This window comes from Xylaria bambusicola (assembly GCF_022495145.1).
Source record: "Xylaria bambusicola strain CBS 139988 unplaced genomic scaffold F5B22scaffold_46, whole genome shotgun sequence".
Classification (NCBI taxonomy): domain Eukaryota; kingdom Fungi; phylum Ascomycota; class Sordariomycetes; order Xylariales; family Xylariaceae; genus Xylaria; species Xylaria bambusicola.
The window spans coordinates 235,544-257,552 of NW_025953599.1; the positions used below are offsets into that span (position 1 = coordinate 235,544).

Genomic DNA, 22,009 nt, shown 5'->3' on the forward strand with positions numbered 1-22,009 from the left:
AGGCGGTATTGAGAATCTCCCCTATTTTCTACACCCATCTATTGCGTCTATTAACGCGAGACAGACAGTTGTCAACTCAACTCAGTCACCAATGCGAACTATCTCCCAGAGGAACGGCCGAGATCGCCAAGCTAAGCTCACGCGCCTGCTTGATAGTCTACTAGTCTGGAGAAAAGCAATAATCGAACCATTTGCTCGGGCCTACTGTCATCCGTGGGGGCAGGGCGCGGCTGATCACGGCTCCTTTAAGGGGAGATGCGGTATCCTGAGCGGGAATTAATACAGCTGGAGGCGAATGACAGTCGGCCAAAATCTTGATTTAATAAATCCCAGCGCTCCTATCAACGTCTTCATTGGCTGAGCTTCTCGCGAGTAATACAACCTTAAGGGTATTTTCTGGTGACATGTACCTGTTTACATATTAGGTACCTACTGCCGGGCATCAACTAGGTAGACGTGTGAGTACTTATTTGATGTGTTCTGCGTAGACAGGACAACGTCTTGGAATGTTGTGTCTAGCCGAGGGAAGCCCCCGGCTTTACCCTCAAGCTTCTTCCCCAGGAAAATCATCAAGAGCAAGTCAAGCCGAAAACATGTGCTCATACCTAGGCACAGTAGATAAACATTCAGGTCTACTATAGAACATCAACGGATGTCTAGCGTACCTAGTGAATAGTAAAAATCTATCTCTGCTGCTAACACCGCTTACCCTGTACTCGCAAATGCATCAGAGCTACCTACTTACATCACCTGAATGGTACGGAACCTTGGAAGTCAGGTATGTTTCGTGTCTACTACGACTGCTCTGTGATACGAGCCACGATCATCGAACGCATTAACTTATACAGTAGGAAGAGCAGTCTGGCCAGCAGGCCTTCCGGGGTCGCACAGCCAGCCATGGGGGGGAGAGTGTGATCTCTGGTGTGATCATGATTATCATTTATTGATGCCATTCTTTTGTTGGATTACTTATGGCCCCCTATGGCCCCCTAGTGCACGCCACAGTGACCGGTCCTGCCAGGCTACTCCCGACTAGGTATCCCACGCCGTTCCTGAACTCGCCCGCCGTACCTACCGCTCTGCTACCCTACATACCTACATACATACATATACGATGTTATATGTAGGTAGGTAGTTGGCATAAACGTGAAGTAGGTAGTGGAAGTAAGGCGGGATCTGGCGGAACTCCCTACATACCTTAGGTGCCTAGGTATATGTAGGTACCTAAAGAACTAAGTAGATAGTGGATTAGGCGGGAGCTACCAGTAAAGTACAGTAGGTAGTATGCTACGCTACAGTATGTAAGTACTTAGCCTAGGTATCTACGCTACACGTGGATGTACCCACGATGATGCCAATGTAGGTACATATCTTGGCATCCGCCTACATACTACGAAGTATGCATATGGCGGCATCATCTTGAGATGTACGCCTTCTATCTACCTACCTAGGTATGTGGTTATAGGCATACCGGTAGTCTGCCGGTAGGTAAGTCGTCATTGTTAACAACTACCGGGTACTCTTATGATCGACTATGCATTTGCTTCAACACATCTACGGTAGTCATCTTCCTACTTGGAGCCTTCGCGATGATTCGGCCAAAGTTGGAGTGTAAGTAAGCCTGCGGCGATTCGATGACATGGAGAGAGGCCCGCGGCGTCTTCAAAGTGGGCGGCCGCCACACACACAAGTCTTGCCTGGCCTGTGACGTTTCTTACTGACATGTCCGCTTCCTACACGACGCTGCTACACTACTGCGCAATATCCCTTGTCCCCGGTTCTATCCCCGGGATCTGATCCTGGCCTCGACAGATTCGCAGCCTAGAACCTTGCCCATTTATGGAGTTGGTAGGGGTTCACGGTCCCGTAACTCGAGGCAGGTTTGATGGACAAAATTCGGGAAACCCGCCCGTTCTTGTGACGCTAACAGCTTCGAACAACAGTACAGTAGATAGCTACCAGTATCTTCAGATTCCTAACGGTAGCAGCAGCATCTCTTCTCTTCGTCCCCATCCATACTGACATTCCTTCAAGTCAGCCCGTCTAGGTCCTTGTTCATCTATACTACCACCTATATACCGAGAGCTAGCCCTGTGTGCATTTATTACTCGGGACGCACAAGTACATGGTACTCGACAGACACACCTTATCTACGTACCTCTCATACGCTCCGTCTCAGCTTGGAATTGAAATAGAGGCTGGCTATACCACCTACGAACCGACTAATTAGGTGGCGTCCAGTCCGGATCCCTGGTGGGTTTCAAGCCGTCCGCGATTCTCCTACGAGGGTTTGCTTTCCTCGCCTACACAGTACAGGTCCCGGCCAGTCGGTGCTGAGCCAGACTCTCGAAGTTCAAGACATTCGGCGGAGCCCGGTTGCTGTGCCTGCATCTTTACCCGCGCTACTTTATTACTGCTCGGAAGGATTTTTTCTGCTGGTACCGACGAGACACATCGTTCTTCCCCGCATGGATGGATCTGTTCTTACGGCGCCGTGTGTATTTTTTTCGCAATCCGAGGATCCTAATAATAGCCCTCGGTTCTTGATTGTACCGGATACGTTTGAATCCTACACCTTACTCACCTTTGTTTGACGGGAAAGCGGAAAGAGGAGAGTGGCAGCAGTAACATATCCATCTACCGGCTCAGGCCTCCCATTGTCCCTGTCATACATGAATCCGAGTAGTTTGTAGCCGCCGAGCCAGGTTGTGGTTGAGTGCGTCTGTGTTTCTATTTCAAGTTTTGCACACTATCGTCTCTTCGGGGGCGTCTCTACAATAGCTCTGGCGGTGACCGACGCCGCCTCGCTGAACGCCATCGTAGCGGCCAGGAGATTTGGCGCGACTGCGCTGCTCGCACATCAGCATGCCGAGAGGCCCTCGTCGCCGCGAACCGTCACCAACGGCTTGGGAATCGAGCCATTCGAGACCCCACCATCGGAGAAGAAGAAACCACTCAAGCTGGACACTCGAAAGTCCAAGGCAAACGAGAGGGGTACCGAGATGGCTGGTTCGGATGCGGTGCCGGCCAAGAGCAAGAGAGTTCGTACCGGGTGTCTGACTTGCAGAGAACGGCATCTGAAGTGCGATGAAGAAACACCCGACTGTAGGAACTGCCGAAAAAGCAACCGGGAGTGTAAACGTGGCATTAGACTCAACTTCATCGACCTGACATGCAAGAAACCTCCATATATACCACAGGCAGATGAATGGACAGGTACGTCGCCTCGTCCGCGTTTATGGATTTGATATAGCTCACAAAAAACCCAGTGGAGTTTCAAGATGAATCACGTTTAATAGCTTCGGAGTATCAGGGCGGTCTAGGAAGATATGCAATGTTCGATGTCCCGCTAGCGACACCGCCTCAAGAAGTCTATCTCGATACGTCCCTGCAGAAAGCTACCCAGCCTGCAACGGCGACAGAGTCGCAAACAACGACAGAACATCGAGCCTCAATCTTGACACGCCAAACCCAGGGTGCTTACTACGGCGAGCGCGGTCAGACACATCCAGAACTTTACTTTGATGCCGAATTACATTCGCGCAAAGATAATGGTGTTTCGTACGGACCCTCTGTATCTGCGTCAAGTGGGACTGGGTATGCAAATCTCATGTCTGATGCTTATCCGCAGGCCGAGGATATGGACACCCGATATCACGCTCACCAGCGTTATAGGAGTAGCGACATATCTACGGAGCCAACTGTTGCTGGCGTGACTGATGTTGGCCCCCCATCAGCGATACGGGGTGTTGGGCCAGGCAACCCAAATATCGGCGGCGATCTCGAGAATGGTATGATGACGCCACCCACTGACAAATCAGGCGAACGTGAATATCTCAATTCATCTGAAGAATTACACTTCATGCAAGTTTTCGTCTCAGAGGTCGGCCTATGGATGGATAGTCTTGACAACCAGAAACACTTTTCGCGTCTAATCCCTTATCACGCACTCAAGTGTCCCATGCTTCTTAATGCCCTTCTAGCTTGTGGTGTGAAGCACCTAACCCTGACCCAACAATTCAGCGATGAAAAAGCGCTCTTCTACTACGACACTGCGACGACGCAACTTCTAAGGAGCCTTCAAAACCCGGAGCGTAACACAGCAGAATGCGCTACTACCGCGGTGGTTCTCAACGTGTACGAGATCATGAGTGAAAAACCGACCCAGCGGATGAGCCATATAGCTGGGGCAAGGGCATTGATCCGAGAGTGTGGGTGGAACGCGAAAAGCATCGGTCTTGGTGCTGCCTGCTTCTGGCTCAATGTGGGCATGGAACTTCTTTCGTGCCTCGCCTTTAACTGGCAGACAGCATGGGACCCAGAAACGTGGGGTGTAAACATGGACTTTAGCACAGATAAGGATACCGGCAATGAGGAAGTCTGGGTTCATCGCATATTCTACATAGTCGCTAAGATTGCCAATTTCCGTGCCAGTATCCCAAAGTTCCAGGAGCCGAGCCCGCATGACGAGCAGCTCCGCGTCCAGGCACGTATGGCCGAGTGGAATCGTCTCAAAGGCATGTGCGAAGAATGGGACAACGCGGTTCCGAGGTCTATGCACCCCTTTGGTTACGTCTATCCTGCCCAACAGGTAGGGCCTACGAAATCGCTGTTCCCTAATATCTGGTAGGTACTGTCACCTCAACCTGAGGGTGTTATGGCGGCTGATTCTCTTCTTTAACAGGCTTATTAAAAGAGCTGCCGTAGTCGGCAGACTCTACTACCACATGGCATTGTGCATCTTGGCCCAGGTCAATCCATCCGCATCGAAGAACTCGGAGGACTCGCGCATAACCCAGCAACACCATGCTCACCAAGTCTGCGGTATCGTGGCGCACAATAAAGATCGCGGCGTGGCTTCCGTCTCGATCCGCTCGCTGGTCATCGTGTCAGAGGTCCTAACCGACTATGCCGAACAGCAGGAGGTGATCTCACACCTCGAACGCATCGACCGTGAGACTGGATGGAAGCTCGCTGGCGCCATCACGGGGCTCAAGAAAAACTGGGGCTGGGAGAAGATGAGTCAACCTAGTCTCACGGCCCAGCTTCTCGTGCCGCCCGGAACTGCAATGAGTAACAAGCACCATGTGATGGCTGGACAGGGTACCTCGACAAGCACCGCCGCCGCTGCACAACAGCAGATGATGCTGGCGCCCGTCATCCAGGCCCCTGCCACGGCAGCCCCGCAGCAGATGCAGCCGGTCGTCGCAACGTCTGCCTCGCGCCCCATGCGCGTCAACCCGCTCAGCTTCGCCGATTTCAGCCTGCCTAACCATCCGTATCAGAACTGGTACGAGCCTCCGAGCCGGTCGAATTCGTACCAGTCGCATGGCCTTCTCTGAAATGTTGTCGTTATCACCGTCTCGTACCTACTACTACTTTTTAGGAATATTCTGGTTCTGGTTCAAACTCCCCACACGATTCATATATACTCAGGATAGATGTATATATCCGATGCTTTTTCTTGATGATGTGTGTCTTTTGCTTTTCGTTAGGGGCATGTTACTGTTTGTTTAGTTCTCGGTTCTGCATGCACATTGCGGCGCATATTATATAACACAACATGATTATTTGTTATCTGACTATATGAAATACTCCCTCTGTCTGGGAGAATATAGGAGGAGAGGAACTGATGAATCGTTCTGGGGCTGGGATCTGGCGTTTTGGGGGGAAGGGGAAGCGGGTAATATAGGTTTGGTATTCTTGGAGCACGAAAGGGCATTGTGGGCAAGGCCCTTGGATACGGCACGGATTCGGGCACGGAATCGGAAACAGGAGATTCTGTATTATTATCCGGATGCAGACGGGTTCTCATGTATATATATATTCGTCGTGTAGGATTTTAGCATGGACGATGAGATGGGAACTCAACTGGCTGGGATTCCCATGCATACATGTATGAATGTACGGATGGATGGTCTTGCTATGATCAATCATAATCGCGAATCGCGATGTGTACCTCCTACGACTTAGTGCCATTTATAACTTGCTCAATATCGTGACTGACCATTTCCTTAATACTTTTTTTCATACGTCACGACATTGGCAATCTTTTCTCGATTAGCTATAGATTGCGCGACGCAAAGTGTTATTCGCTGTTGTAGAAGCTTAGGTAGTTGCTGTGTGAATTATATTTCTATAGTTCGGTTTACACGCTCTCCTCACATGTCGATTACTTGGCGCTACTAGCATGTTTCTACACGACATTACTTTCTCACTTGAATCGAGGACCAAGCCAGCCTATAGCCAGGTATCGCATTCCAAGACGACTAATATAATTCAGCGTTTGGTTCTCGCCGTGCCTGGCAGACTCCCTAGTCTTTTTGCTGCTGCGGTATGCTTAATAATCGTGGCGAGTGTGATTGCGCTGGCCAGGTAATTTGCTCCCAGAAGTGAAGCTCTGCGGCTCCGCGCCATGAAATCGAGGTGTGTAGCTACCTACTCGAGAGTTCCAAGCATTTAGCGCCAGGATAAAAGGCCAATCGTAGTACTAGTGTGCATAGACATCCTTGGAGTTGAAGCGTATTGTTTTGCTTCACTCTACAATTCACTATGTACGCTACCATCTGTTAGTATAACGTATGCCCTTGCTTGTTTATATATGTTTGAACATACCCATATAATCAAGTGTAAGGCATACTAGCTTGGGTAGCTCTCGCGCAGGATGTGCATCCCGCTTTTCGTCTTGGTTTTTCCTTATCTAGCAATCTTTTCTCATTCATAGTTTCTTTAAGAAGTGTTGCTTCAACTTCTTGTTTGCGCGATCGCTCGCACGATGCTGGAACTGATCGCCATGGATCTCAAAGCAGAAAGGCTTGTGGTCCGGGGCGGCATCTGGAGCGGGAACATGGACACGGAATATGGTTCCTTCTTTCGGCAGGGTCTTGACCTGATTCTGTCGAGTAATGACCTCGAAGGTGAAACGCGTGTCCTTGACGACGATGCCACGGACGCCGACACGGCTGGGGCACCGGCTCCGTGAAACCTCGACCTCTGCGCCGTGGAAGTCGGCTGCGCTCAGCTTGGCGGCAGCACCTTGTCCGGCATTGTATAGCTCGCTCCCTAGTATTTCGCGGATGTAGCCGACCCAGAGGTTGTTTAGAGGCGCGAAGACGGCATATGTCCGCCCTTCCTTGGGAAGGGTGTAGAGCTGGAGTCTTCGGCGCTCGCGGGCGGATAGAGGCTTGGGTTTCAGCGCTTTGGCACGCTTCTCCTTTGCACGGCGAGCTATGCGCCTGGCATCGCGGGCGGTTGAAGGCGGAGGCGAGCTCGGCTTTAGGAAGAGAGGTCGATGTTGGATTTTGTCCGAGTAGATTCGATTGACACTGTCTGGGCTGTGGGCTCGGCGCAGCAGGTCGAGCGTCAAGGACTGGTCGTCATCTCTAGGTGGCATTTTTGGGTCGCCAAGGCAGCATAATAGCTTAGCCAGCAATGTCGTGAGACGAAGCGACTGCAAGTTATTATCGTGATGAAAAGATGGGCTGTAAATAAATTCGTGACAAGTCGTTCAATGGAGTTCGCGCTAACTGTTTCGTGGGGTAAGCAGGATTTGGGTAACCTGCATGGGGACCACCTGGACCACCTGCAACCTTACCGGTTATGGGTACTGCCTAGGTCGATATTAGTGAACCTAGTAACTGACACATGCTAGCGCTTCTTCTGTAATAAATAACACTGCTCAACCCTCCTGGGCCGTCTTGAAATGACGTTCCCGAGGTTACTGTTACTTCTCTGAAGACGGGATACACCGTATCTTTTCTATGTCATCGCCACTCTAAAAGGTTGAAGGGTTTTCTAAAATCCCAGCCTGCAACTGTTACCATACGAACTTCTACGACATTCGTACCATCCCACAGCTCCTTGTGACCGTGGGTAACTTCCATCGATTGCTCCCAGCCATGTTACAGCCGCCATAGTTCGAAATTGGAGGAAATTGTGTTTCTGAGCACTTGGTGGCCGAGCGCCGTCTCATTCCCTCGCCATCATGACCCAAGAAGACGACGCGGCGCGCGACTCGGCGCCCGATCTACAAATCCTGGGAGATCAAATCACCCTTCAGCCGAGAAGCTATGTCGAGACCCGCCGTCCGGACGATCATGATGAAGAAGCCCTCATGAAGAATATGGCCCGGTTTCGCTCCGAACCTCTACGCTTCCTCCGTGAGGTCTCCCTCTATGTGTCTGGCACCGGCTGGCGCGCATACGACAGCTTCATCGGCAGGCCCATCTTCTACTCCGGCTTCTCGGAGCAGATGAGAACCTCGGTCGTATCCGCGCCCTTGCTACAAACGCGCATATCCCAGCTTGCCGACAAGCGACTAGAAGTGGAAGAAAATGAAGGCTGGCTGAGAAAGGAGGACAAGGACTATGCCGTCAAGCGGGCGCATAGACGGGCTGTCATAGAGTCCGGCATCCGAGACGTTGCCGACAAAATGACCGACGACATGATCTGCAAGTTTGAGAGCAAGACTTTCATCAGAGGCGCCTACTATCTAGTCACGCAATTGCTAACTCGAGCTTACCATCAAGGTTAGTGGTGTGACTTGCACCTCCTGTCTCAAGCCCTGATTCTTTTACTAAACTTTTGACCTAGGGATTCATGTGTCTAGCGAGGAAGTCCTACGACTAAGAAAAGTGGCCGAGGAGGCCGAGAGAAATGGCCAGAGCATTATATTCTTACCGTCTCACCGTTCACATGTCGATTATGTTTCCCTGCAGTTAATATGTTACCGTCTAGGCCTAGCTTTACCTGTTGTTGTGGCTGGAGATAATCTAAATTTCCCTGTGGTCGGGAGCTTTCTTCAACATGCTGGTAAGTGTTCTAGTGACTCATAAAAGACATCAGATCAGTGCTTACATGTCAAGGCGCCATGTGGATTCGAAGGTCTTTCGGCAACGATACCCTGTATACCACTCTTGTACAAACTTATATAGACACGATGCTCCAAGGCGGTTATAACTTCGAATGTTTTATAGAAGGCGGGCGATCCCGCACCGGAAAACTATTACCCCCCAAATTTGGCATTTTGAGTTTCGTACTAGACAGCATCTTGTCTGGCCGAGTTAAGGATGCTATTGTCTGTCCGGTCAGCACGCAGTATGATAAGGTTATCGAAACTGAAGGCTATGTTACGGAGCTTTTAGGTGTTCCCAAGAAGAAGGAGAATCTAGCGGATTTCCTCAGTGGCGGGTCATCAGTACTATCCCTCAAATTGGGAAGAGTCGATGTTCGTTTCCATGAGCCCTGGAGCCTTCGTAAATACATTGATGAGCAGTTGACGAAGCTCAATAGAACTCCGAGCACTGAAGACTACACTCTCAAGACGCCAGAAAATGCCGTTCTGAAGCAAAAGTTGCTGAGAACAATGGGATACAAGGTTCTTTCCGACATCAACGATGTATCAGTCGTTATGCCGACTGCCCTTATTGGCACCGTGCTTCTTACTCTGAGAGGCCGTGGCGTTGGCAAGGCAGAACTCCTGCGACGCATCGAATGGTTAATAGCACGCGTCAGCGATAAAGGAGGTCGTGTGGCTCACTTTGGAAATTCCCCCTTAGAAGATGTTGTCAAACGTGGCCTAGAAGTACTTGGTAAAGATCTTGTGGGAGAGGTCCAAGGCTTGGCCGAGCCAACTTTCTATGCGGTCGACCGATTCCAACTCTCTTTCTACCGGAACATGACGATTCACCTGTTCATCTCGGAAGCTCTGGTGAGCGCTAGCATGTACACGCGGGTCAAGCAAGGTGGTGGACCGGCGCATCAAGAAATCTCATACACAGATCTCCGGGAACAAGTTCTGTTTCTCTCATCGCTTTTCCGAGGCGAATTCATTTTCCCTAGTGAAGGCCTGGCAGCAAATCTGGAGAAGTCTCTGGTCGGGCTTGAGAACGATCGAGTGATAAAGTTGCAGAGAGATGAAAATGGAGCGATATGCAGTATCGGACTTTCTGATGAGGAGAGATTAGCCGGCCGGGAAAACTACGACTTCTATTGCTTCCTGATCTGGCCTTTCATCGAATCGAGCTGGCTAGCGGCGACATCGCTTATGGGACTGACCCCACCAATTCACCAGAAAGAGGAGATATGGATTGAAGTCGCCCAAGCCCAAAATACGGCGCAGCTGGTTAGTTCCCGAGATTCATCCCGTTTTAAACTTTATTGATATACTAACAAGCCTATGTTTTCTTAGCTCGGTAAGACGTTATATCACCAAGGAGATCTCAGCTACTTTGAGGCCGTCAACAAAGAGACGATCAAGAACAGCTACCAGCGCTTTGAAGAAGAAGGCATTTTATACGCAGTCAAGTCAAAAGATGCCAAGACGCCACCGCGATTATGTCTCGCTTCCGAATGGAGGGCGCCGCGTGATCCCGACTCGGGCGCGCTGCTCGCCTCGGGCAAACTATGGGATTTCATCGAGCGCATCGCATCGAGTCGGCGAGAAGGCAAGAACCGACGTGATGGCGCTACTGTCAGTACCCGCGTGCTCAAACTGACAGATGCCCTCGGCGCCGAGCTATTCGAGAAGGCTGCTGCGCCCGAGAGTAAGATCGATACGAAACTGAGCAGTGAAGATGCTGTCAAGCTCCAGAAGGCCGTCAAGGCTGAGAGGAGAAGGAGGAAGATGGAAGGGCGAGCCCATTTGTAGATCGCTGTGCTCATATATGCCAATAGCCTATGGGAAGTGGTTCCGCGTCTTAGAAGAGGTGGATATATATATATATAGTCGCGTTTATATCCAGCTTTCCAGTACACGATATAATAATACCATATGAATAGATATATACAAATTAGATACACGACATCTAGGTCTCATAATATGGTGAGAATGTATTCCTGGCTGAGTTTCCAGCTGTTTGCTACGCAGAAGCTGGCGCATACCTCTTTCTTCCTCGGATATGAGCGAAGTATAAAGGATTGCGAAAAGCCCCGGCCCTATCATAGACGACCGTCATGCCGCCCATAACCCACGGTAGCCCTATTAGAATTTGTCCACTTTTCAGTACAGCAGACATGACCGGGACTGCCTGGGAATCCCAGCGTGGGTTGGATGTATACGCCAATCATGGCAGCAATCTCACGAGGACGCTGCCAATGTGAGATAGTACGCTTATTCGCTAAGGAGGAGATTCCATAGCCCTAGCCCGGCACCAGCAAGGCCCATGAAGACGCGATAGAAGTTCAACTCTCCCCATCTTCCGATGAGATGTCTTGCGGCGTCAAGACTCAGCGGTTTCCTCCCTTGGGCACCGGGCACTAAAAAGATCTGTTAGCTGGATACTCTTACACAAGATCCAAAAATTGTTGAGTCGGGCAAGGAGGATATCTCCTAGGTCGGTTCAGGGGTAACTAGGGAGAAGAGCGCAATGTGACAATTTGACGGCAGGGGGCACTTACGGGCTGCCATCAGCGTGTTATTAATCCCCCCGATGAAAAGCAGAGTGAAGGGAACCATCACCACGTTCGCGAGGCCGGCGGCGGCGAAACCGCGCCATTCTCGGCCGAGAGCATGGTGTCGGTAGGCTAGGTGGAAGTAGTTGAGCCCTGTGACGACGCCTATGACTGGGATATATAGGGAGCGGGAGAATTGCGTGTACCACGCTCGCACGAGGCCGTCTGTTGACGCGCCGCTTTGGAGTATGGCTGGGATTGCGGCGAACGATAGCGATGCGTTGCCTCCGGATATCCAGGCAGACCCGAGGATGCCACCGGTAGCGGCAAGGGTCAGGGGTGTTGATAGAAAAGGCATTGTTGTTACAATTACTGTGCGTTGGATGATGTTCACGAGACTAGCTTGTTGGTTCTTGAAGAATACAGGAGACGAGCTAAGATTTGGTCAACCTCAAAGCTGTATGATTCTTTAAATATAGACATTAGAGGGAAAATGAAGACTTTTCCAGTTTCCAGCGCCAGTACTTTATCGTTTATTTTATATTCTATTGATCTGATGTGCCCACGGAGAACCCGGACAAGTTCTCGAGTCCGAGAGACCCATAGATTCGACCTGAACTGTCAGTGAGATCGTCTCTCCACTGGTCAACCATCGACCAATACATCTCACCTTGTTAACTAAACTTAGAGGTTACGTACTCAGTTACCGCGCCCTTCCAATGGGCATGATACCAAAATTGGAAACAATACCTTGCTGTCGCACGCTCCAACTATTAGGTTAGTGGATCTCTACTCCGGATCCCGTATGACAGGAAAGTTTGCGGCCGGACATGATAGGATGTGTTAGGTTAGCGCATGTTCAAATCACATCGCTGACAGGCAGTGTAAACCAGCTGCTAGGGGGGCGCTTAACCCAACACAGCTGATTATGTCCGGTCTCAGCGTCTCGAGATTTCGGCGACTGTCAACTCCGTCAGCTCTGCCTCCGCATGGCCTTCCCGGCTCGGCGGCGAATCTGATGAGCTTCCTTAACTAACGATTCGTTGTCTTTCATTTCATAGAGCCATCGGCGCCTTACTCAGCCCATATCGGAGACGCAAATGTGGGGCTCACAGGAACATACTAGCCAATTCAGCATTTCCAAAGCGAAGATGAGATTGAATATGGAGAGAAACTATTTCTTGTCTAGAGTCACCCGCAAAGACGGTGACGTAATGCTAATCGCCTTCCCCTTAGAATCCACTTCGAAGATCAGCTCGTCCATAGCTGCAGACCCATAGATGACGGACGCGACATTGATCCACGTCGCGCAGTCCGTCGAGAACATGGCCTTTGCCTGTGACGGCTGATTCGCATCCTCGAATACCGCCTTGAAGACGACCTTTGTCGTCCCGTTGGCGGTCTGGCTTTCGAGTCCCGTGGGATACAGCCGCACGCGCGGCACCAGGGGCAAGTAGCCGTTTTGAAGCACTGTAGACGTCCAGAGGAAATCTGTTCCGTTGCTAATCCATTGTGATACACTCAGACCCGGCTCGGCATCTGTCTTGATTGTCATCGATGAGTTGCGCTGTCCCGTGTTGGCGAATGCATAGCGCCCGCTGAAAGCGGCGTCCGCCTCGGCCCGGGCTGCTTGCTCAACTGCTGGGATGAGAACTTCCCCAATAATGTCTGTGAAAAGGGGTCAGAATATGCACTTGGTTCAGAATTCGCTTTTTATTATCAATCCGTACCTAGCAGGTTGAAGTTTGCATTTGGCGGCAGCTCTCCCGCTAATAAAACCGATATGCCGATATCGTAATCCGGGACTGTTGACAGTCGAGAGTCAGCAAACAGGGCAGTAAGGCCTGGTAATTTGCAGTACCAGCAGTAACGGCGTCATGATACATACTTATTGCTAGGACAGAGCTATAATCACTGATTCTCCCGGCTTTGTTGAATGCCGTGATCCAGCGGTACGGCTGACCCGCAACATTGATCCTTCTCGCACCCCACTGTAACAGCCCAAATCAGCCCATCTGTTCAAACACTGGCTAGGGTAAGGTGAGTATGATTCCAAGAATTACGTACCGGGGCACCAACCGAGGCGTGTGGGTCGGTAGAGAATGAGAACGGCTTGAGCCAGCGTCTCGTGATGACAGGGTCAAGGAGCTCGTAGCTGAGTATTGCACGTCCGATTTTCGATAAATCCTCTATGGAAGTGTAGATGTTGCCGGCTCTGCAGTAGATGTGAGTTCCGAGAGCTTTTCTTTGAACGGGGAGATTGAGACATCTTACCCTGCGGCCTCACCAAGGTCGAATGTCCATCCTGTCACGTCAGGGTGGCCTGGTATGAGTCCCCGTGAACGCTCAGGCGCTCTTAGAAATGTGTTATTCAAACCCAGGGGCTTGAGAATCGTCTCCTCTAGAAGGGTCTCGTAGGTCTTCCCAGTAATGGTTTCTAAGGCGTATCCGCTTGAATGTGTCTCGTTAATTCGGTGGCAGCGCATTATATACGGACTGCGCATGTTACTTACAGGAGTTGAAACGCCACGTTGGAATACGCGGCAGACGTCATCGGGGGTAACGACGGACTGGGAAAATAGGGTTATTATTTTTGATAGGGGATAGATGGAGAAGTGTTATCTCGAATGTGCATCACTTTGCAGCTCACTTACTAGAATGTGCTAAGGCCGGTGAAGAACTCTGTGAGAGGTGTGAGTAGAGCTCAGTCCGCTGTTTAGACGACTCACGTTTTCGGCTGCAAAGAGGATAATCTCCACAAGGAGGTTGTTCTTGAGCACTCAGTGGGGGAAATCCATATTGAACCACATTGTCTCGTGTTGACGGGGTTTGTGTCAGCTCTCCTAGCAGCGCGTCTAAGTTATAGTCAGTGATCCGCCCCAGGCTTTGTACTTTGAGGGCATCGCTTACAATCTCGAGGAACACCTGTCATTTGTGTTGCCAGACCTCCAATCGTTACTCGTTCCCAGTCAGTATTAACCACGGGATCCGAGCCGTTTATCAATTCCCGTAGCTCAGGGACGTAGTTCGTAATGGGCTCGTTCCATACTTTATCGCCGGCGTTTATAAGAAATAGGTAAATCGAGTAGATCTTGGTCAAGCTTCCCACGCGGAAAACAGTGTCCTCATCAACCTTCTTAACACCCGTAGTATTCAACGTTGCCAACTTTGGTGCTGTATGAAGTACTGAGAAAACGGGGTCCGGATCGTGTGCCGAGAAGACTTGAAGAGCGAAAGAATAGTTCTGGGCGCCTCCCGTAATTCCCTTGAACGTCTCGGTCAAGTTGGAAATAGCCACCTTCATTGCCTCGCTACTCGCGAGGCGTAACGGTTTGGGAAATACTGGTCCCTCCAGAGGGCATGTTGGTGCGGCTTGACATGTTGGTAGCACGCAAGCTATCGCTATACCAAGAAGTTTGACTGATATGTTGGTAAACCTCATATTGGCCCTTGATAGTGATTACAGCGAGACAGCAGTATCACACTTTCGCTCGTCTTGGCTAGTTCCACTCCAAGAAGTCTGATCTCGACAAGTGATGTAATACGAGGAACTGAGAAAACAGGGATAAATCTGGAAGTAGACAGGTGAATTTGTACATCGCCGCCTAGTGATGCTCATGAAGAGTTTGACTACTAATAAATTTAAAGGTCATTAAGAGGATGAGTACTTGTAATATCAAGAGAGACATGTCTATCTGTACTGTAACTTCAATTTCAGATGTATCTAATAGCTAACGTCACCGTTATATAGCGTTATAACTATAGTTAATATTGTGTACCATAAATAACTAATTGCCAATTCACAACGTTGTAATCTTGCTGGGAAGAAGGTTACATGTCCCTGGTGGGTAAATCGGAATGTAGCGTCGAGATTGGAGCTTGCATCTCACTCCGTCCCCCGGAGGTTACTCTATCTAGAGTATTCCGATGCTACTACATATACTTTAGCAGTAGGCACGTGACGGGATATAATAAATGCGAGCACTCGATCTATGGCCTTCGAGATTTTTTTATCTCCTTTCCTATCCGCTATCCGTGTATCGTTGGCATACTTCTATGTATTCCCCCCCGGCAAAAACCACAGGGATTCCCAGTCCCGGGTAATCCTATCGTACGCGGCGGATAGAGAGTCTCCGATAATTATAGCCGCCAATCTAGGCCTTCGGAACCTTTGATTCACAGAATTGGATGCCACGGTGTGTATGATAAGATATTTGCAAATACGACGGCTGGAATGCCCCTCCCCTCCTCCAAGCAGGGTCGATAGAGCTCAAGCGATCAACCACCTCTTACATATCAGACAACACATGAGAATATCTGCATTTGTGCTACTATCTATTCTTCTAAGAAAAATGTAAAGCGGGAAACGGTTGGATCGGCACGCTCTATCTAAGCATAATTATCTACAACTTTCGATTGCACGGCGTTCCAGCGTCTGTATGTTCTCCGCATCGTTACGTGTTGAGGCTTTGATTCTCTCGTTAGGCGACACTAGGATTTTTTTTTTTCTTTCCTTCTCATCTCTTGCTATTCTAAAATAAATAAAAGTCAGAGAAGGCAAGTTTTGTCATTTGTCCACATAAGGGGATTTATCACGTAGGCACACTAGCAATACCCATAGAATCACTCAGGTATATAAGTGTACTAGATTGAATATCAGCCTTTTATTTCTTTGTGTATCCTGTTTTTCAAATTCCTCCTACATCTAGTAAGACGCCCCTTTCTTTTACGCAACGTGCGATTCAGCCGAGGTCCACCAATCAAAGACAGTCTTATATTCGTTGAAGGTGAGGCTCTTGAGTCCTCACTTCTTGGCTCTTACACAAGGTCACTATACTAAAAAACGGCCGGTGATCTCTCGAATCTTACTATTGTATATGCTTGGCCGAGATTCAATGCCGCAACTTACGCCATTATTGAAGCCAAGGAGGTATAGTCCTGTGCTTGTAGAAACCTTACAGCCCCCATGACCTACGTAAAGTTTTTCTTTTTCGAGACCACAACGCAGACCGGGAAATCTGTATCTGCAATTGACATATATCAAATACCACTTTATTCCCTAACGTTCACATTGTTAGAAAAGAGACTTGGGTCGAAGATGCTGCTTTCGGTACGTGGAGAAAGAGGAAAACAAAGACTATGTCTCATCCCATATTCTCGATTCTGTACTAACCATGGACAAAGGGCATAAAGGCGTATGAAAGATGGTTTATGCCAAGTGAGTCTCACCTTGGAATTGGCTTGTCCTTGTGAAATACTGAATGAGAAGACTAGCTGGGATTTCTTGCAAGTTCTTCGACTCCTTACCGCCCCAGTTGCTGCAATTGCTATTGATGTACCACGATTAAGCACTACCATGCCTCCGCGAAGAAGACCTTTTAGGGCGCGGCAGCCAGACGCCGGTACACCAGCGGATCCTATCTTCGGCCGCGCAACCATACTCGATAATGGCTTGATCGGAGAGAAGCCACGAAGTAAAACGCAATTAGAGAGATCAAGGCATGTGCCCAATCCAAAAGATGCAGAACTTAGCATCTACACTTTGAATACCTTGCAGCTGCGCAGAGATCAGCCACTAGAGGCTCTCAATGTCCAGCAACCCATAGAGTATCTGCGCGACAACCTACCGGAGGATGCAAAGAAGTTAGTAGGAATAGCGAGATGCGGAGACTACGAAATTTTCGATTGCGAACACCATCAACTAGCAGAAAGGATTAGTCAGGAGTACTATTTGAAGCCGGAGTTTTGGGAGACTTTCCGAAGGTCGGAGTACGTATTCTGGCCGATTGAGGCTGAAAGGGGCTACTTTGTAACAGCCATCTTCCACATGTCAAATGACGGAGACGGGCTGGATCGTGGTTGGGATCGTTCGATCTCATACAACATGACCATAGATGCGTGGTCTATCGTGGACGGCCAACGAGGCGAAGATGCGCAAATTCGGCTGAACCACGTGAAAAAATGCATCGAGGATATATTAGAATTGCAAGGATTCGGGTATGGCGACGACGCATTTATGATGCAAAATGAAGGGGGGGAACATTGGAATGAGCCGTGGGTACCACCACCCACTCCCGGTGAAGAACATTGGGCTTCTGGCATCCGGGCGTTCGCTCTTGTGCGACAACTTATGCAGCGGGTCCTCGACACATACTGTTCTAAAGGCGAATATTCCGAAGATTTCTTTCGCAAGCCGACGTGCGGCTGGCTTAACGTCGACCAGGTCCGGTACGAGATGATGGGGATATGCGCGATGAACACAATAATGGATATGGACTGGAACGCCCGTATAGCAATCGAGTGTATCGAACGCATTGACACTGTCGAGGGTCTCGAGCCATTTAGGACTGAGTTACTGGCGGCTGATGACGATGGAAAGGCGGCATATATCCCAGAATATGAACCCGATGGGAATCCCATAGCTGTGTAAATTGCGCTGGTGAAAGGGGACTGATTATATGCTATGTGTGTATTACCAATGAATAAAACTCTACTATGTCTCGATATTTCCATTCTCTATCTATCCATGCCTCAAGTTCAACAATCTCTCGAACAATACAAGCGATATATGATGAGAATGATATTATATTTAAATTTAGAACTCACTTACTTCCTTGAAGCTGGACATCGTATTGACTACCCTTGACCCAGTCTATAAGGATGTACGGCCTGCTACTGAACTTCTACTTATCAATTCACTAGAACTCTCCATGTCGCCACGATTTCATTTGGTTCTCGGAAATACTTGGTCCTTTTCTAGTGGAATAGCGCCTTGATCACATGAGACATCTATTCTTGATCTTGCTGATTGCAGTCAACACTCATATACATCGATTCTAGAGCTTGTTATATATCCACCGATGCCTTCTATGATGGAAATGCAACATCTTTGGGAGATGCCTCACATACATTGCCCGAATACCCCTATTTCAAAATCGACTCTCGTTTCCCTTACACTCAGCAGGTGAAAAGAGCAGGACCCGGGATAGTGTACTCCTGGGTCTGGTAAGCGTCGTAGGTAATACCTGGGTCTGAGCCCTTGTACGCGCCGGGGAATGCTACAAGGTTAGAGGAAGGCGTCGTGGTGCCTGAACCCGTCACCTTCAGCTGGTGACAGCCGGGGTAAAATTGAGCCCCTGGATACTCGTATGCTGAGTGCAAAGCGATAATCTCGTGGCGGACAAGATAGTATCCTGGCGCTAGACATGAGGGAATAGTGTATTTGTAACTGGAGTTGCCGGAGACCATGAGATAAGAGGCTCTCCATTTGTTAGACGTCCCTTGGCGAACGTCTTCGGCAATCTTGAACCACACGGCGTCCGTGCCGGGCATATACTCGTCACACCCTATTCGGCTTATGTCAGTACCCCTTTTTCATGAGCTCGTGCAGCGCCATTAACTAACTAGTGTTGGGACATTTCGCCATATAAGTTCCGTAGAGATATAGTTAGTCGAGTTTCTCTCATCTAATATAGGAATTAAACGTGCGACTTACATCACGGGTCCTACGTGGCTATCTAGCCACAATGTCCAACGTACGGTGACGGTAGATCCAGCTGCTACCTCTGCATGGAGAGTGGCTGGAGAAGATCCCACGATGCCACCATCAGTATATCCACCGCATTGGATATCTTCGTATGTAACATCCGTGACCGGACCGTTGCCTTGAATCTCTCTTGAGACGCGCTCGGGCTAGATGTTATGTTAATGGCTTCCTCTCTTTCACTTGTTATGAAGCTGGTCGCTTACTGTAGGGCTAGTGTACGGGTCCGTGTAAGGCTGGTAGAAAGTGTACTCTGAACCACCGATGCTGGCGGTGTCGACGTATCCATGCGCTGCTACCAAGGTAGTTAAAGCTCTGAGGAACGCTGTATTGAGGATTTGCATATCTGCCCATTGGGATCGCTCTGGCTAGAGCAGATTGTATTATTATAGAATGGTGTTCAATATTAGCGAAGCAGCATGATCCTCGTGCTTATCATCGCCTAGTATGTCTCTTTCTTCATGAACAACTGAGCTGCGTCAGGTGTCTTTATACCAGTAACATATTCCACTGAGTCCCGACAACTCATCAAAAAGAAGAAAAAGAAGCCATATAGAAGCCCTCGTCCACGTTGGACTGTGCACCCCGGAGGCACCAAGGCCGCGTGCTGGTAATGAAGTTGGTATGTAGGTGCCTCCACTCCTTGTTTCTATGTCAATCTCCGCACCGTGATCGCCATTATGTGGATTATGAGGTACGGGTTTCTAGTCTGTTTCCATCTATTGGATGTTGACGACTTGACGAGGCGAGTCGAATAATCGTGACCTCAGGTTTTTTTTTTTTTTTTTTTTTCATCCAAGGCGGTCAAATTTCAACAGTTGCTGTCTCTAGATCATGGAAGATCATTGCCCATATTTTCCTATGGCTCTGGGAGGCTCAACCTAAGTTAGACAATAGTTGGTGGATTAACTCGTGACATTCAGTAATTAGCGTCAACCGCGCTCTAGTTCTGGAACCATGTTGCAATAACTCAGGACTAGATAATCTAACAGTGCCGTCGTACAGGAAACTTATCTTAAGTAAGTTGCTCTCTTAGACCCCGGACAGGGCAACTTATTCAATTATACAGGATCTTAGGCTTCTTTTCCTTATGCGCTCGTGACATATCTGACGTTATTGTGCAGAAGAGCTGACATAGTCCCTGCTTGTCAGTCTTACACACATATACACACACGCACCGAGCAGTTCATTTCGACGAAACATTGTCTGTCGACCTGCTGTATAAGTTTTATAGGAATCTTCACATCCATATCTAACCGTTTTCTCAACTCTCTCCTGGACGATAAGGCTACGATCCCGGGGTTACAACCAACAGACTATTGTATATAACTTAGCCTACATAGTCTACATATGATGGCGGACATAGGTTGTTTCAAGAATTAATACCCATCTTAGATTAATTACATGCAGGAGTGATCTTGACGTTACAACCACCGACGTTCGCAGCAAAAGTACTCATAGGAAGTTTTGGCTCGCGATTCAAGACGACTGATATTAAACAAAGCTATTCTGTGCACATACTTCTGAAAGCAGGAAGTAAAGTACACTTAGTCGCAAGAACTAACTATGGGCTATTATGATTACCAATATTATAGTTTGGTGAACAATGCAACCTTTTTCTCTACTTCTACGAACAATTCCTTTTCTTTTTCTTTTCCTCCCCTCCAACTCCCTGGCAGCCACCCTGACAGAACCATCTAAGGTCCGTACTCAGGCCAGTTGATAGCAGAGACATCCTTGTAGCACTTGGAGTTCCTCGCCTCGTCGTGGCTGGAGAGGCTGCCCGCAGGCAGCGCAGCCAAGGTATCGCACTCGGGGATGAGCGTGATGGCCGTGCAGCCCTGCGGGATGTTGCGCACGGGGAGCGCGGTCTCGGGGTCCCAGCTGTCGTAGGCGAAGCGCACGACGATGAACTCCTCGTTGTAGTACGGCACCGTCCGCGGGCACGCCACAAACGTGCCGGGCGCGAGCGCCGTCACGTAGAAGTACGGGTCCGGGTGCGGCAGGAGAGATACCCCGATAGTGCCGCTGCCGCCGTTGATGGCCACGGCGTGCTCGGCGGGGTACGTGGCGTCGTGCTCCGTCTCGCTTTGCACGTCGATGCCCGAGGGGAACGGCGGGCTGCCGCTGTCTGTCACGATGCTGCCTCGGCCGTAGCGGACTTCTTCAGCGGTGCCTAGGGGAAGTCATTAGTATATAGATAATAGATTGCTTTGGTGCAAAATATTATGAAAAAATCGGCTTACCGTTGTGGTAGAAGATTCTACCAGTACCAGCCACGTCGTTGAGAACAGCGGCGTTCAGACCGGCGCCGACGTGAATGCCAGCAAGTTCCCAGCCGTCGACCGAGGGAGTCAAGTCTGTCGCTGGGTCGGTGACGTTGGCGACGAGACGGAAGCCAGTGGAGATCTCGTTGGGAGGGTAGTTGGGGATGACTTGGCGAGACTCCAAGGGAACGGCAGAGGCGAGGGTGGCAGCGCCGGCCGCGACGAGGGCAGTGAACTTGGCCATTGTGAAAAGTTAGGTTGGTGTTGGTGATGAAGGAGACACGTGAGGGGAAGGCGAATGAGTTTGTTGGGTGGTGGTGGACTATTCTTCTATCATGAAGTCGAGGTTTGAAGACCTTTATATATTTACATCTGTCTATCTATCTATGGTACGTCTACCTAGGTAGATATCACAATACGAGTGAGTCTCTCATGACATAACGGGTGGCATGACGATCTACATCCGCGCATCCGCGCGGAAACAATAGGAGAACACACTGCCATGAGCATTAGCATTGCGGTGATGACATGCAATCAATTCCTCTCTGCCGGTAACAACAAAGCGATGGAGGGATTGTTGAGGGCTTGCCATCACCAAATACGAGCTTTCATCCACCCCGGAATCCCCCACAGAGCCAATCACACTCCCCTGTCGTGGACCCAAGCGCGGGCGGTAGTTCGTAATGTCGACGGCTCTCCCTACTAGTGCCGTCGGGATGTGGGAGCTGCCCCGGTTTGTTTAACTGTAATCAGACGGGCAGTGGACGGGTTAGAAACAAACAAACAAATGGAACAGAGATCCTACCTC

At 49.5% G+C, this 22,009-nt stretch overlaps 8 protein-coding genes across 8 annotated transcripts; 3 read left to right on the forward strand and 5 right to left on the reverse strand.

Moving 5' to 3' along the window:
- The first annotated feature begins 2,599 nt into the window (after positions 1-2,599).
- F5B22DRAFT_388050 (uncharacterized protein) lies at positions 2,600-5,417 on the forward strand. The gene is made up of 3 exons (XM_047971374.1): positions 2,600-3,216; positions 3,270-4,626; positions 4,685-5,417. The coding sequence occupies exons 1-3, from the start codon at positions 3,003-3,005 to the stop codon at positions 5,340-5,342; spliced, it is 2,229 nt and encodes a 742-aa protein (XP_047827660.1). The 5' UTR covers positions 2,600-3,002; the 3' UTR covers positions 5,343-5,417.
- Positions 5,418-6,537: 1,120 nt separating this feature from the next.
- F5B22DRAFT_619994 (RNase P/MRP, p29 subunit) lies at positions 6,538-7,500 on the reverse strand. Its single transcript, XM_047975808.1, has one exon. The coding sequence runs from the start codon at positions 7,391-7,393 to the stop codon at positions 6,719-6,721; it is 675 nt and encodes a 224-aa protein (XP_047827661.1). The 5' UTR covers positions 7,394-7,500; the 3' UTR covers positions 6,538-6,718.
- A 152-nt stretch (positions 7,501-7,652) lies between these two features.
- On the forward strand, positions 7,653-10,795 carry F5B22DRAFT_619995 (acyltransferase-domain-containing protein). The gene is made up of 4 exons (XM_047975809.1): positions 7,653-8,528; positions 8,593-8,811; positions 8,865-10,123; positions 10,190-10,795. Exons 1-4 carry the CDS (start codon positions 7,985-7,987, stop codon positions 10,646-10,648), a joined length of 2,481 nt encoding a protein of 826 aa, XP_047827662.1. The 5' UTR covers positions 7,653-7,984; the 3' UTR covers positions 10,649-10,795.
- Positions 10,796-11,233: 438 nt separating this feature from the next.
- F5B22DRAFT_620000 (uncharacterized protein) lies at positions 11,234-12,004 on the reverse strand. The gene has a single exon (XM_047975810.1). It carries the CDS (start codon positions 11,747-11,749, stop codon positions 11,330-11,332), a length of 420 nt encoding a protein of 139 aa, XP_047827663.1. The 5' UTR covers positions 11,750-12,004; the 3' UTR covers positions 11,234-11,329.
- A 561-nt stretch (positions 12,005-12,565) lies between these two features.
- On the reverse strand, positions 12,566-14,833 carry F5B22DRAFT_658989 (beta-lactamase/transpeptidase-like protein; the record flags this gene model as incomplete). Its single annotated transcript, XM_047980166.1, has 8 exons — positions 12,566-13,059; positions 13,122-13,196; positions 13,280-13,382; positions 13,459-13,606; positions 13,666-13,887; positions 14,046-14,073; positions 14,121-14,204; positions 14,302-14,833. The coding sequence occupies 8 exons, from the start codon at positions 14,831-14,833 to the stop codon at positions 12,566-12,568; spliced, it is 1,686 nt and encodes a 561-aa protein (XP_047827664.1).
- A 1,762-nt stretch (positions 14,834-16,595) lies between these two features.
- F5B22DRAFT_658990 (uncharacterized protein) lies at positions 16,596-17,821 on the forward strand (the record flags this gene model as incomplete). Its single annotated transcript, XM_047980167.1, has 2 exons — positions 16,596-16,609; positions 16,666-17,821. 2 exons carry the CDS (start codon positions 16,596-16,598, stop codon positions 17,819-17,821), a joined length of 1,170 nt encoding a protein of 389 aa, XP_047827665.1.
- Positions 17,822-18,348: 527 nt separating this feature from the next.
- Positions 18,349-19,430, reverse strand: F5B22DRAFT_658992 (glycoside hydrolase family 61 protein; the record flags this gene model as incomplete). The annotated part of the gene is made up of 3 exons (XM_047980168.1): positions 19,141-19,430; positions 18,927-19,083; positions 18,349-18,737 (listed from the first exon to the last, which is right to left on the reverse strand). The coding sequence occupies exons 1-3, from the start codon at positions 19,276-19,278 to the stop codon at positions 18,349-18,351; spliced, it is 684 nt and encodes a 227-aa protein (XP_047827666.1). The 5' UTR covers positions 19,279-19,430.
- A 1,098-nt stretch (positions 19,431-20,528) lies between these two features.
- On the reverse strand, positions 20,529-21,574 carry F5B22DRAFT_388131 (uncharacterized protein). Its single transcript, XM_047971375.1, has 2 exons — positions 21,181-21,574; positions 20,529-21,110 (listed from the first exon to the last, which is right to left on the reverse strand). The coding sequence occupies exons 1-2, from the start codon at positions 21,443-21,445 to the stop codon at positions 20,632-20,634; spliced, it is 744 nt and encodes a 247-aa protein (XP_047827667.1). The 5' UTR covers positions 21,446-21,574; the 3' UTR covers positions 20,529-20,631.
- Between the last annotated feature and the right edge of the window lie 435 nt (positions 21,575-22,009).

What these genes read in the sequence shown, in the direction of transcription:
- F5B22DRAFT_388050 (XM_047971374.1), top strand. Translation starts at nt 3,003, where the DNA reads ATGGCTGGTTCGGATGCGGTGCCGGCCAAGAGCAAGAGAGTTCGTACC. An exon ending in ACAGGCAGATGAATGGACAG is followed by an intron (nt 3,217 to 3,269) that starts GTACGTCGCCTC and finishes CAAAAAACCCAG; the next exon opens with TGGAGTTTCAAGATGAATCA. An exon ending in TCGCTGTTCCCTAATATCTG is followed by an intron (nt 4,627 to 4,684) that starts GTAGGTACTGTC and finishes CTTCTTTAACAG; the next exon opens with GCTTATTAAAAGAGCTGCCG.
- F5B22DRAFT_619994 (XM_047975808.1), bottom strand. Translation starts at nt 7,393, where the DNA reads ATGCCACCTAGAGATGACGACCAGTCCTTGACGCTCGACCTGCTGCGC.
- F5B22DRAFT_619995 (XM_047975809.1), top strand. Translation starts at nt 7,985, where the DNA reads ATGACCCAAGAAGACGACGCGGCGCGCGACTCGGCGCCCGATCTACAA. An exon ending in AACTCGAGCTTACCATCAAG is followed by an intron (nt 8,529 to 8,592) that starts GTTAGTGGTGTG and finishes CTTTTGACCTAG; the next exon opens with GGATTCATGTGTCTAGCGAG. An exon ending in CCCAAAATACGGCGCAGCTG is followed by an intron (nt 10,124 to 10,189) that starts GTTAGTTCCCGA and finishes ATGTTTTCTTAG; the next exon opens with CTCGGTAAGACGTTATATCA.
- F5B22DRAFT_620000 (XM_047975810.1), bottom strand. Translation starts at nt 11,749, where the DNA reads ATGCCTTTTCTATCAACACCCCTGACCCTTGCCGCTACCGGTGGCATC.
- F5B22DRAFT_388131 (XM_047971375.1), bottom strand. Translation starts at nt 21,445, where the DNA reads ATGGCCAAGTTCACTGCCCTCGTCGCGGCCGGCGCTGCCACCCTCGCC. An exon ending in TAGAATCTTCTACCACAACG is followed by an intron (nt 21,111 to 21,180) that starts GTAAGCCGATTT and finishes GACTTCCCCTAG; the next exon opens with GCACCGCTGAAGAAGTCCGC.